Below are 11,903 nucleotides of genomic sequence, written 5' to 3' on the forward strand. Positions count from 1 at the left end.
CTTTAACATCACTGTCCTCATACTTGTCGTGCTCCACGCTCACATACTTCTTTGCCTCACGTCTGTAGAGGTCTTTTTTCTGCATGAAGTCATACTGCTGCTTGCAGATACTCAACCTTCTTATTAACATAGCTTGAATAACTATTTCCCATAACTTCATGGGAAATACTTGATCCTCTTCTAAGCTGCCCTCATGTCATCAACTTTATCCATCTGTAAGTCAACTTCCCTCTCTCCTGGACACCTTCAAACCTCCACAGATATGTCATCTGGACCAGCTACCTTTCCACTCTTCATCCTCTGCTAAGCTGCCCTCACATCCTCCTCACTAATCTTCTGCACTTCCTGATTCACAAACTGTCTTCCTCTCTCATTTTCTTCATTCACTCCTTCCAAAGTACTCCTTCCATCATCTCAGCACACTCTCGTCACTCATTAGTAGATTTTTGTTAGGATTAATTACCCCAACCTGCTGCACGTCCTCTCCAGCTTCATATGCCCTGCCAATCAATACAAATCCTTTTCTCGCTCCTTAGCGTCCAGCCTCACATACAACTCATTATACACCTTTTCCTTCGAATTCTCTCTTGTACTTTTTCATTCAACCACCAAGTCTCCTTTAATGATAATAACAACTACAAAACCACCATCACCAACAATAATAATAATAATGATAATGATACGGAATAATAAGGAATGAATGAATCTAATAACATTCTAATAAACCCGGTAAAAGCAGCGTAATTAAGCCACCTTTTCTCTGTAAACATGTTGTAAAAACTTAGTCATATATTGATAGGTCATATATCCGATGGTGCAGTTTTAAAAAAAACACAGAAGAAGAATTGATAGGGTACGTCATAATTACTTAACTGTATTTCCACCAATAAAAAGCTATGGGGCGTGGCTGTTCCGCTCTATATACTTGTGGAAGCCGGTGTCTGTGAGTCATCGCCGCTCGGACAGACAACTTGCTTCGAATCGCTATTCAGAAGCCTCGCAGATTCTCTCGGATTTATTAGGAATCACGAATTTCTCTCTCATTGCCCGACAGGATTGAGATGTTACATTTTAGGTCCTCGACAGTGCTGAAGGAGTTGTTTGAAGCCACCCTCAAGCGTCCCTTTCCCGTCTACCGAGAGAAGACCTGGTTGCCGACAGGCTCCCGCTGCTTCTGCTGCCTCGGCGCCACCTCCGTTGATGCCAGAGCCACATCTGCTCCTCTGAAGCTCCTCAATGCCGCCGCGCACCGCCCGGCTCTCCGCACCGCGCCCCGCGCCGCCTCTCTCCGCTCCTACTGCGTGAAAACCGAAGCCGAGGAGGTAGAGGAGCAGCTGAAGAAGGATGGAGCCGCTGGCGAAGCGGACAGCGACAAGTAGGTTTCAGTAAAATCCTTCTAGAAGATCTCCGGGTTGCCCGCTGCCATGCCATGACGTCGCATCTGGCGTCTGTGCGTGACGCGATCGGATGCTGCGACCGCTAACCGACGCGAACACTTTTTAATGACCGCATTAAATGTCCCTTTATTTAAAATGTAAATGTTTACTTATTTTTTAAATGTGATTTTTACAGGTTTAACCCTTCATTTAAGACATTTTAAATAAACCGTAATAAATAAAAAATAAGCTAGCTTGTAGCCTGTGTGGGACATCAGTGGCTCTCGGGCCATGTGCGACGTGTTCGCTCCACCGGCTTCGTTAAAGGTGGCGATAAAAAATGTTCACGTCCTCAAATACTCCGCATCAGGGCACTTCCGCTCTACCGGGATTTTGAGTTGACCACGCCAATCTGTAAGTGTTGTCCTGTTAGCTGCCTGCCCCAGAGGAGATAATACTCAGCGGGGGCCAACAGTTGTGAAAGTGAAACAGCAGCAGGCCGTGAAGCAGAGGGTAAAAAGGTCCACACCGAGGCTTCAGGAGACCGGGTTCAGCTTCTCACTGAGCTACGATCATCCACATGCACGTGTTTTTATTTTAGTTTCGCTCGCTGTGACAAGGAGTGCTGCTGTGCTGGGGAGGAAGCAGAGCAGGTTCTAGTGGTTTCTACTGTGACCTTCACTAAGGAGGTCACATTTGGAGCGTTGCTGCTGCTGCTGCTCCACAGGTTATTTATGTTGAACTTAACAGACTCGATCAACTCCCTGTAGAAAACAAAACAACAAGAACAACAAAACATGTATTTTAACATAAAACCATTACAGCATTGAATGAAGGACACATTATGCTGTTTATATTTATCCACATCCAGTTAATGACGCATTACAATAGTCCTGCCAATTTTTTTCAGTTGATGGGCCTAGTTTTAGCGGACTATATCAAGTAGAAATAAAACCGTATCATTTAAAAATTAGATCTGCATTATGATTTTAAGATGTGTGTGACTCTAATAGGGCACAAAGTCTTCACTTCTGAGTATTTTAGGAAAGAAGAAAAGGTCATTTTAGTCATGTAAAGATGGGAAATACTGTAAAGTTTAAACATATTTCACCTCAAATAAAGTACAAAAGAAATATTTTGTTTAAAAATTGGAATTACTAATGACGTCTCTGCAGTTTTCACTAGTTTGGACTTCCTTGTGTTGCCATATGTTTGACCTTACACAATACCAATGCCACAATTTACAAACTGATGAGAAATGCAGGAATTTTTGGTGTCTTTGGTAAAAATTCACAAGTTTTCCTACTAAGTAGCAGCCCTGCAGCTGTCATCAGATAAAAAATGAAATCCTAATGACTGAGTCTTTTTTGGGGGGTTAAATCCACATCTGTGGCAGCCTCCAGCTGCCTGCCTGCAGCCACGTCGTTCCTTTTGCAGCGAGCTGGAAAAAATTCATGAGATATTTCCTGACCTCGAAATGAAGACTCACATGGACAGGGTGGCGTCACCACAGAGATGTACGATATTGGTTTTTGCTTTGCTAATGCACATGTTGCACTCCCAAGACACTCTTCACATAATCCCTCAGGGTCAGCAGGTTTCCTGTCTGAAATAATGAAGCTTAATGAAAGCAACACAACATGCAGTTATTGCTCTAGCTTGTAGTCTTTGTTTCTCCGTGCTTTAGATAAGAGTAGGTACAGCTACTGCAGGAAACCCATCAGGGAACCCGTATCTAACACAGGCTGATGTGTTTCCTGGAGTAGCTGGTCAAACCAAGCTGTCATCACATGAAGAGTGGCTGAGATGTGGATATTTTTAGACTTGATGTCAGTATGTGACAGAGACTATCTCAGTATTTTCTATGAAATCAAGTGTGATATGTTTATTAAAACAGTGTGATTAATAAATAAAGCAAAAAAATATAATTATTTGGTAGTGATAAGGTTTTACAGTATATCACAGCATTACTGCATGACTGAGACATTACAGATGAAATCATCATTATATACAGTTATTAAATATTTGGCACGGGTGCGTTCACACCGAAGGTGAAGCAGGATTTCTCCTTCTGTTATTTGCATGAGTACAGCAGGGTTGCATACCCACGAATATTCAGCCAGTGAGGTAAGGAGGAAAAGCTACGTCAGGCTGCAGTTGCACATCTTAAAAAGTCCTGTAATCGCACACTTTTCTCTGAAACCTCTTTTATTCCTGTCAATAGAAAACTGAAATTGAACCAGTCTGCTCCACCAGTCCTTCGGCTGCATCCGTAAGCCCCGCCCTCAGTGAAATGAAGCCACGAAATGAAGCAAAACAAGTCAAACTGTCTAAAAGTAGATGGCCAGCAGCTGCCTGATCTGAGCCTGTAGCTGCAGAAGCTTCACGTGATGGCAGCATCCATGTAAAACAATGGGTTAAATATTAATTGCATCTACCGGAGGTCTGGTTAGGTGTTACCCTGATTTTTGATGTTGGCAGATATATGAGCACTATGGTGTGTCTACTCTTGTGTGACTGGGTGTCCAGAGGGCAGCCGTCATTGCTAAAGCACTCCTGATGAAGCAGAGCACAGAAAGAAGACTACTCTTCAGCTCTTGTTTCCAGGAAGCTCTTGCATGCACTGGTGAGCAGTCATCCAACTGCAGATGGACTGAGCCATCTGTCCGTGAGGATTTTTACAGGGACAAATGCAGACAAACAAGGTGTTCAAGGCAGTATTCAGCCCTTACCCATCTACTGGTTAAACACCGTCTGGTGGATTTGCTCATTTAGTTCAGCTCATGTTTGCTGCTGACAACTGTAAGACTCGGGCACTTAAACCACCGGACTCTGTGAAATGGGGCTTGTTCATTCAGTCATCTGTGGACCAGTCCAAGGGTTTCAATAGGGCTTGACACTGCTGTCAGTTTTTCTGCTTAAGTTAGCTTTGAGTAAAGTAAAGATTCAGCCTTTATCTCCTTCCTGCTGCTTTAAACTACAAGGTGAACCTGAAGTACTTGGAAAAGTGTATGAACAGAGACTTCAGGTGGTTGCTATCCAAACAAACCTGAGACTCCTGCATGTGCAGCCAGCACTGCAGTTCCTCTGATGTCCACTTGAGGCTCCAGCAGTAAATCAGTCCCTACAGACTCCCAATGTTGAAGTGTTTACAGCAGAAGTCCTGATGCTCTCTGTGGAGGTTACTATGTAGTACTATTTGACAGGTTTCTCTGTGGGAAGGATTTAGCTTTACTGCAGTTGTACACAAATACAAATACACACCACCAAATGACAATGGAAATCTGCACGAAACAAAGAGTTAAATATGGTACAACCAGAATTTTAAACTCATGATCTAAGATGACTTAAAACATCCAGAAGCAGGTTTAGGTAGAAGTAACTGCTTCCTCCTTTATTGATTAGCATTATCAGTGATATCAGCTCTTAAAGATAAAGTTGAGAGGCTTGTGTCAGTTATGTGAGCTTGATTGAAAGCATCCTTATGTTCAATAATTCAGTCTGGTATGGTAACCTGACTGGGGGAATTAAGAACAAACTGAACAGGATTGTTAGAGCTGCTGGAAAAATTACTGGTTGACAACAAATTTCATTGGTTAAGCTGCATCATCAGGCTGTTTTAAGGAAAGCCCAGCCTATTTTTGATGACCATGAACACCCTCTTCATTCTGAATTTGAATTAATCGCCTCAGGATAATGGTTCAGGACACCTTTAGCTAGTAAAAAGGTGTATAAGGGATCATTTATGCCAACAGCGATATTTAGATGCTGTGATGTATATTGAACACGAGAAACCAATGAGCGGCGTAACAGTGGCTAGATCCATGTCGATGTCCAGTCTGTGGTCACATCCTGTTTAAACCTCTTCTGTGATGGATGCTCTGGTAGATGACTTGAGAATCCCAAGTGGAGATTTATTAGTTTTGATAAATGAATGAATTCAAAAGTTAAATGGGCCTCATCATGACTAATGAACCCACACTGATGTGTGGAGTTTAATTACATGAAGCCGCCCTCGTGTTTTCTGCCGGCTCTGCACAAAATGCCGCCATGTGGCTGCTGCAAGTTTCAGAGCAGAAAGATCTCAGTGCAAACCCCTCCTCCACAGAGTCTGAATGACTGCTCAGCAGCGTGAAACACATCAGAGGGCAGGTTGTGCTTAAGAGTGCCTCAGATTAGCACATGTCAGAGTGGAGACTTTATCTTAGATGCATATCGCATGCAAGTTTCCTTTCGACTGTGTGCTGTTCTTATTGTTGCTGCGCGTGCAGAGGCAGATGTCGGGTCAATAAATCTCTTGAATCATGCATGCCCGACTGACGGCATTTCAGTCGATCTGGGTGTGTTTGCACACGTTTGGCTGTCGTTACCTCGGCTGAATGTGGAGTGTTTACTCTGTGGAGAACAGGAAGAGATGACAGGAAGGCAGGGAGGAGCGCAGGGTGAATCCTGGGATTTTAAATGGTGATGTGGCTGTTGGCAGAGCTAAATCTAGTCTGTGCAGTGCAAAGTTTTGGTGGCTCATTTATTTATTTCCAGGTTAAATTTGTTGGTGTCTTGAAAAAAATCCAGATGTTTGAATGCTTCTCTGTGCCGAGCTAACTTTACTCTTCTGCTGCGGTGTCATCCTGGCGTGTGAACGAGCCACAGTGTTGGTTTTATTAATCCAAGAGCCTCCGAGGGCTGGACGGGACCAAAGACGGGAGAATTCCTGGAATTTAGGTCACCACCAAACCTGTGTGCAGCGGTCACGTAGTTTGGGGGTTTATGTAATTATAGATACTTCTATTGCAACATTATTTAAATGGAGACAGTGTACACTGTTTAATGCATTCACTCAATTCAGTGAATAAGGAAAAAGTATAAATGTGCATGGACTTAACCATTGCACCAGAATATGGCACCACATACACACAAGGACAAACTCACCAGACAGTTTATTAGATGCACCTTGTTAAAACTGGATTTGCCCACTTTTGCCCTCAGATATAATTTCACAAGATCACAGCACAAATTCAACAAGTTGCTGGAAACATTGCTCAGGAATTTTGCTGAGCAATGTTGCTGCAGATTCATGATGTCAGTCTGCCATTCCATCGCATCCCAAATATGCTCTATTGGATTGAGCTGTACCAAATATTCCTCTAAAGCGCGTCTTCTCTTCCTTCCAAAACCATTTAAGATAAGATAAGAAGAACTTAATTTATCCCGAGGGAAATTCTTTTGTCATACACATGCACAATGCAGCAAGAGAGACAGGAACAGAGTAATAAGATATACAATATGTACAATAGAATACAAGTATACAGTAATATGCATTAGGATAGTGCAAAATATAATATCGAATAACTGTAGCAAGTAACAGTATAACTATATCCTGAAAAATAAATAGCTTAGCTATCAGTGCAGGTGATTGTAAAAGTGACATAGTTTTGTGCAAATAGATACAAGAGTAGCAGCATATGATGGGGAGATGAAACAAACATTCAATGAAAAAACTGTTGGGTGATATTGCACGGTCTGAATGGGAACAGAATAGCTTGTTATTAATCTTCAGGAAAATCACCTACAGAGTGAGGAAGAGTTGTATAATTTTATTGCCTCCGGTACAAAGGATTTTCTGTGGCCGTCAGTTCTGCATTTCAGGGCAATGAGTCTTTTGCTGCGTGTGCTCCGATGATCCATCATGGAGGCGTGCATGGGGTGGGAGGGGTTGTCCATGATACAAAGAAGCCTTTTTAGCATTCTCCTCTCGGACACCTCCTCTAGGTTCTCCAGTCTGACACCCAGGACAGAACCAGCCTTTTTAATCAGTTTGTTCAGCCTGTTGGCATCGGCTGTCTTCACCCCACTGCCCCAGCACAGCTGCAAAGAACACAACACTCTCTACCACAGAGTGATAGAACATTGTCAACATTTTCCTACAAACATTAAACGACCTGAGCCGCCAAAATAGGAAAGTAATTTTCAACTGTAGAGAGCATGTTAGACAGGCTGCCATCCGAGACGGCGCCGGAATTATCAATTTAAACTTTGTCTCTGATACAAACAGTCATATTGTTTATCAGAATCAGAATCAGAAAGGGTTTATTGCCAGATGTTGAGCAGGTTTACAACATTAGGAAATTGCTGCGGTGCTTCAGTGCAACATACTGTCATAAAAATATAAAATAAGAATAAGAATTAAAGTGCTAAGTGGATAGATATATACATGATATATACATGAGTGCAGGTGGTGATCAGTGCCAAGCATGTAATGATGCAGTGACACAGCGTAGGGTCATGTGTTTGTGGCGGGGACAGTCATATGGTTATTGTTCATGTGTCCGACAGCAGAGGGGAAGAAACTGTTCTTATGGCGAGAGGTTCTGGTGCGAATGGACCGTAGCCTCCTGCCTGAGGGGAGCAGGTCAAACAGACTGTGTCCAGGGTGAGAAGGGTCAGCTGAGATCCGAGCTGCACGCCGCAATGTCCATCTGTCCATCATTATAGTACATCTGTCATCTCATCTCCTCATGAATCATCATCATTGCTGTTTCATTTACATCTATAAAAGGATAGACTCAGTAATGTGGCGTTTTATAAAGAGTAAAGCCGTTTTTCAGATTTACTGTATAAACAAACACACACACCTTTTGTCACTAACGCTTGGCCTGCTTATTTCTATTAGATCCGTCACTAATGTGTAAATGGCTGTATCAACAGCCAAAGATAAGCTCTGTGTTTACACTGGCTTGAAAAGTGAGAATACTAGTGTGGTTTGTGTTAAAGGGCGATTCTGCTGTGTGTCAACGACCCTGAGAGGCTGCAGTTACTTTATATCAGAGCTTGTGTGTAAAGTGCTTTTAGGTGGCGATACTGCTTTGGGGACTTAATCATTGCCTCCTTTCTGTCTTTTCTTTCTATCCCAGGAGAAGAAACGCAGGGATTCTCCCGAGTTTGGAGGATTTGCTTTTCTACACAGTGGCCGAAGGTCAAGAGACGATTCCTGCTCACAAATTTCTCACAGTAAGTCCTTCAGATTCTGCTTGGTCACATACATTCAGAGTTATTATGGTGCACTGCAACTGGGTGTTAGGAGACATGTTACTTAATTGAAATAAATAAATTAAAACATAGAAACTAGAAACCTGCTGGTTGGCTGTAAACTGACATTTTTCACTCCTAGTATTCATGTGAATATTTCATCCAAACAGTTTTGACTTCTGTGTTAAAAATGTGAAAATATTCACCAAAAACTTCTTTGTTTAATTAATTTTAGGCACTGAAAGCCACGGGGCTTCGTTCCGGAGATCCCCGACTGAAGGAGTGCATGGAAACACTGAAAGAAACTCTAAAGAAGACTTCAGATGGCGTTACACTGGACAGGCACCTTTTCAAGAAGTGAGGCTGCTTGTTATGGTGTTATTTATTTTTTATCTCCACCTTTTTCTTCATTTTTTCAAGGAAACTGCACTGACAGCAGCCTCAAAAAGAATTCAGCACATGTTGATGGTCATGTGTTATTAATAAGCAAATTCAAGTATTTGAATTTCCTTATTATATGAGTACAAAAATATATTCATCAAGTGTGAAGTAGGCAGTTGATTGTGCAGAATTAGTTTAGCTTTTCATTCACAAGGGCTGCTCGATCAGTTATTTAACGCTATCAGTTACTCACTTTAAAGCATTCGTTTTTCTTCTTTTTTTTTTTTTTTAAAAGGATTTCCTTAAAATTAACATATTTAGCAATAATTTGCTGCAGTGAGTGAAAGCCTTCATTTCATTGTAGCATGAGTGAAAATTAAGTTTTCTCCGGCTTTCAGGAGGGGTGAAAGCACACCGCTGTAAATAAGGTGGTGCGCTTGATTTGTAACCCAAAGTGAACAGAATGTGAAATTGTGACTGTTTTTTGGTCTTTCTAATTGTCAGCCAGAAATTACTGAACATTTTCTTCATGCTTGCAAGCAGCATTAGAAAAACAAGGGAGTTTTTCATTCTCATTCTCGAGTGAGCTACTGTCACCGATGACATATTACCTACTTCAAAGTAGGAATATATTGAAAGAAGGCGCCAGGAGCAGCAATAACAGTGACACAGCACAAGTAAAATGTGAGCACAAAAGTAGCACAGGCAGTGTTTTCCCTGGAAATTTTAAGTAAAAGTAAAAAATAACTGCTTAACAATAACTGAAATAACTTAACCCTGTAACTCGTCAGGTGCTACACAACATTGTCACATAGTGAAAGTGAAAATATTTTCTATCAGGGACAGTTTATTTTGGGTTGAGCTTTTTAAAGGGACAGAGTTAGTATTTTTTTAAGTACTCATAGTATAAATATATACAGATATGTATTAATGTGCAAATTATGTCTTCCAACAAATTGATGTGTTTCATAAACTTACATTTAATCCATTAAAAATATAGGAATGGGTTTGTGGTTTGTGGAAGCCGCCATGTTCCTCCACTATATTTAAATTCAGTGGCTGGGAAGTACATCAAGGTGGAGGAGGAGAGAGGTCGTAGGCGTTCATGTGCTCGTATAGCTCTTTAATTTCTGCCTGCACTTTCAGACTCAAGATATGAAGCATCTTAACTATGTGTTGTTGGGGAAGGGGTCCCATTCACCAAAGAAACAAAAGCACAAAGGAAACATAACACCGCCAGCATCTTAATAAAATGTTGTCCTCTTCCTCCTCACCTCAAACTCATCTCCTGAAGTCACGTCACTAACACACAAAACGTGCGATGTATGGAACAGCCCTCGTTTATAAGATTTGGGGGTTTGATTCAAACATAGTTGTCAGTTAAACTGATCCATCCCAGCTGGCGCTGCTGCTTAGCTTTGGTTACTTCCTTCATGGTTTTACAGTGTGTGAAATCTCTCATTCATCAGTGTGTGCGCTCATGTTGGATCAGGCTCCTTCCAGGACAAAATGAGCTGCTGATCAAACGGTTCTGATGAAGCTTCTTCATCAAACACGTCACAAAAGTTTGTCAGACTTCAGGGTTGCAAACTTTACCTCCAGTTGCATGCAGTCCCGATGTTTTAGCATGCTTTCTGTGATTTATTCATCAGGTGTGTCCAGAGCAACATTGTCCTGCTCACTCAGGCCTTCCGCAAGAAGTTCGTCATCCCAGACTTCCAGTCCTTCACCTCCCATATTGATGAGCTGTATGAGAATGCCAAAAATCTCACTGGAGGGCAGGTGTGTCCTTAGATCCATGGATTTTTCTTTCTCTCTGCATCATGGTTATAATTTAGCCATTACCATCAGTCTCTTCTCAGGTGCAGTCGAAAGTTTGGATCAGTCGAGCCTCGGAGGGAAAAATCTGCCCTCAGACGAGTTAAAGGGATCTTTGAGGCCACTGTGAGCTAGCTGTCACTTTCGCAGAAGAGTGCAGGATTTTCACTGGCAGCATATTTCTGTTTGCGTCATCTGTTTGGCGCTCGCTGTGAAAACGTTCAGGCATTCAAAACAAAGTCAGCAAAGTCATAAAAAGGAGAAATATCGGCTAATATCCCTAAATTAAACGGAAAACTAACAATCTAATAGAGGGCTGTTTACTCCAGCAGGGTTGTAGGAGGGAGGATGTTTGACCTGTTGAACTAAAACAATTTTTAAAAAAGCAGAGGCGAAATTAGTGGCTGTGTTTAGTCAGTTTGCAAACATCCATCTATCAGAAATACAGACTCAGCCCAGGTTATAGTGGTCTGTATTTATAAGGTGTCACATCAGATAAATGACCCGTTCCTTGTTCCTTTGAACAAAGAGGAAATAATCACTAACAAAAGAAAGACTTAAATAAAATATCATCCTAAATTTAAACATCAGTATCAATTCACAATTTCAGTCGCTGCTTCCCTAGCTGTGTTTTCCTGTTTGTAAAAGTCTTCTCTGTAGAAAAATGGCAGCTTCTAAGCCAAACTGGTGCTCTGCTAGACCAGATGAAGACTTTCTTTTTATTTGATAAGAATCTGATCTGATGTTTCCAGCTCATGTTTTTATTCCTGGACTCTTCTAGAGCAGTTTTGCATGATTATTAGTTTAAAGCGATCCTTATATATCTTATATTGGGCTTCTGTGCTAACCTGAAACATTTAAGCCAAGAGTAGAAAGAACTATTTAAAACGGACTCTTTAGAGCTTTTAACTCACAGAAACTACAGGTGTTTGCCGTGTTTAATATGAAACTGTTTTTAAAAGGGGCCTTGTTAGTCTGAATAATAAGAGTGCAGGAAGTGAGCCACTGTCATGATGGTAGCTGAAGGTAAATTAGCATGTTGTCCTAATTTAACTTATTTTGAATGACCGAGGGTGGATTCTTCCTTCTGAGGTTTGTTATTGTGTATTACCAGCTCTGTGTGTGTGCTGTGTGCTGAAGCCTGAGCCTCGGCAGACGTCAGCAGTGTAAGGTGACCTGCCTCCTCTCTCACCTGCCTGCCCTCTCTTTCAGGTTGCAGACTACATTCCTCAGCTGGCCAAGTTCAGCCCCGACCTGTGGGCGGTTTCTCTGTGCACGGTGGACGGGCAGAGGTGAGACGCT

The 11,903-nt window shown here is 41.9% G+C and overlaps 2 protein-coding genes across 3 annotated transcripts in view; one reads left to right on the forward strand and one right to left on the reverse strand.

Annotated features, from left to right (window-relative positions):
• fkbp7 (FKBP prolyl isomerase 7) overlaps nucleotides 1–130 on the reverse strand; it is a 9,256-nt gene extending 9,126 nt beyond the window's left edge. The window contains exon 1 of the mRNA XM_005736907.1: nucleotides 24–130. Coding sequence (XP_005736964.1) covers nucleotides 24–130 — 107 coding nt within the window. The remainder of the gene's footprint in view (nucleotides 1–23) is intronic.
• A 774-nt stretch (nucleotides 131–904) lies between these two features.
• Nucleotides 905–11,903, forward strand: part of LOC102197968 (glutaminase kidney isoform, mitochondrial-like) — a 36,581-nt gene continuing 25,582 nt past the window's right edge. For both annotated transcript variants that reach the window (XM_005736818.1, XM_005736819.1), the window contains exons 1-5: nucleotides 905–1,375; nucleotides 8,288–8,384; nucleotides 8,638–8,759; nucleotides 10,436–10,565; nucleotides 11,814–11,893. In XM_005736818.1, coding sequence (XP_005736875.1) covers nucleotides 1,062–1,375; nucleotides 8,288–8,384; nucleotides 8,638–8,759; nucleotides 10,436–10,565; nucleotides 11,814–11,893 — 743 coding nt within the window. In that variant the 5' untranslated portion in view covers nucleotides 905–1,061. The remainder of the gene's footprint in view (nucleotides 1,376–8,287; nucleotides 8,385–8,637; nucleotides 8,760–10,435; nucleotides 10,566–11,813; nucleotides 11,894–11,903) is intronic.

The sequence above is a fragment of the Pundamilia nyererei genome, unplaced genomic scaffold, assembly GCF_000239375.1.
Source record: "Pundamilia nyererei isolate P.nyererei 1_Seehausen unplaced genomic scaffold, PunNye1.0 scaffold00071, whole genome shotgun sequence".
Taxonomy (NCBI): domain Eukaryota; kingdom Metazoa; phylum Chordata; class Actinopteri; order Cichliformes; family Cichlidae; genus Pundamilia; species Pundamilia nyererei.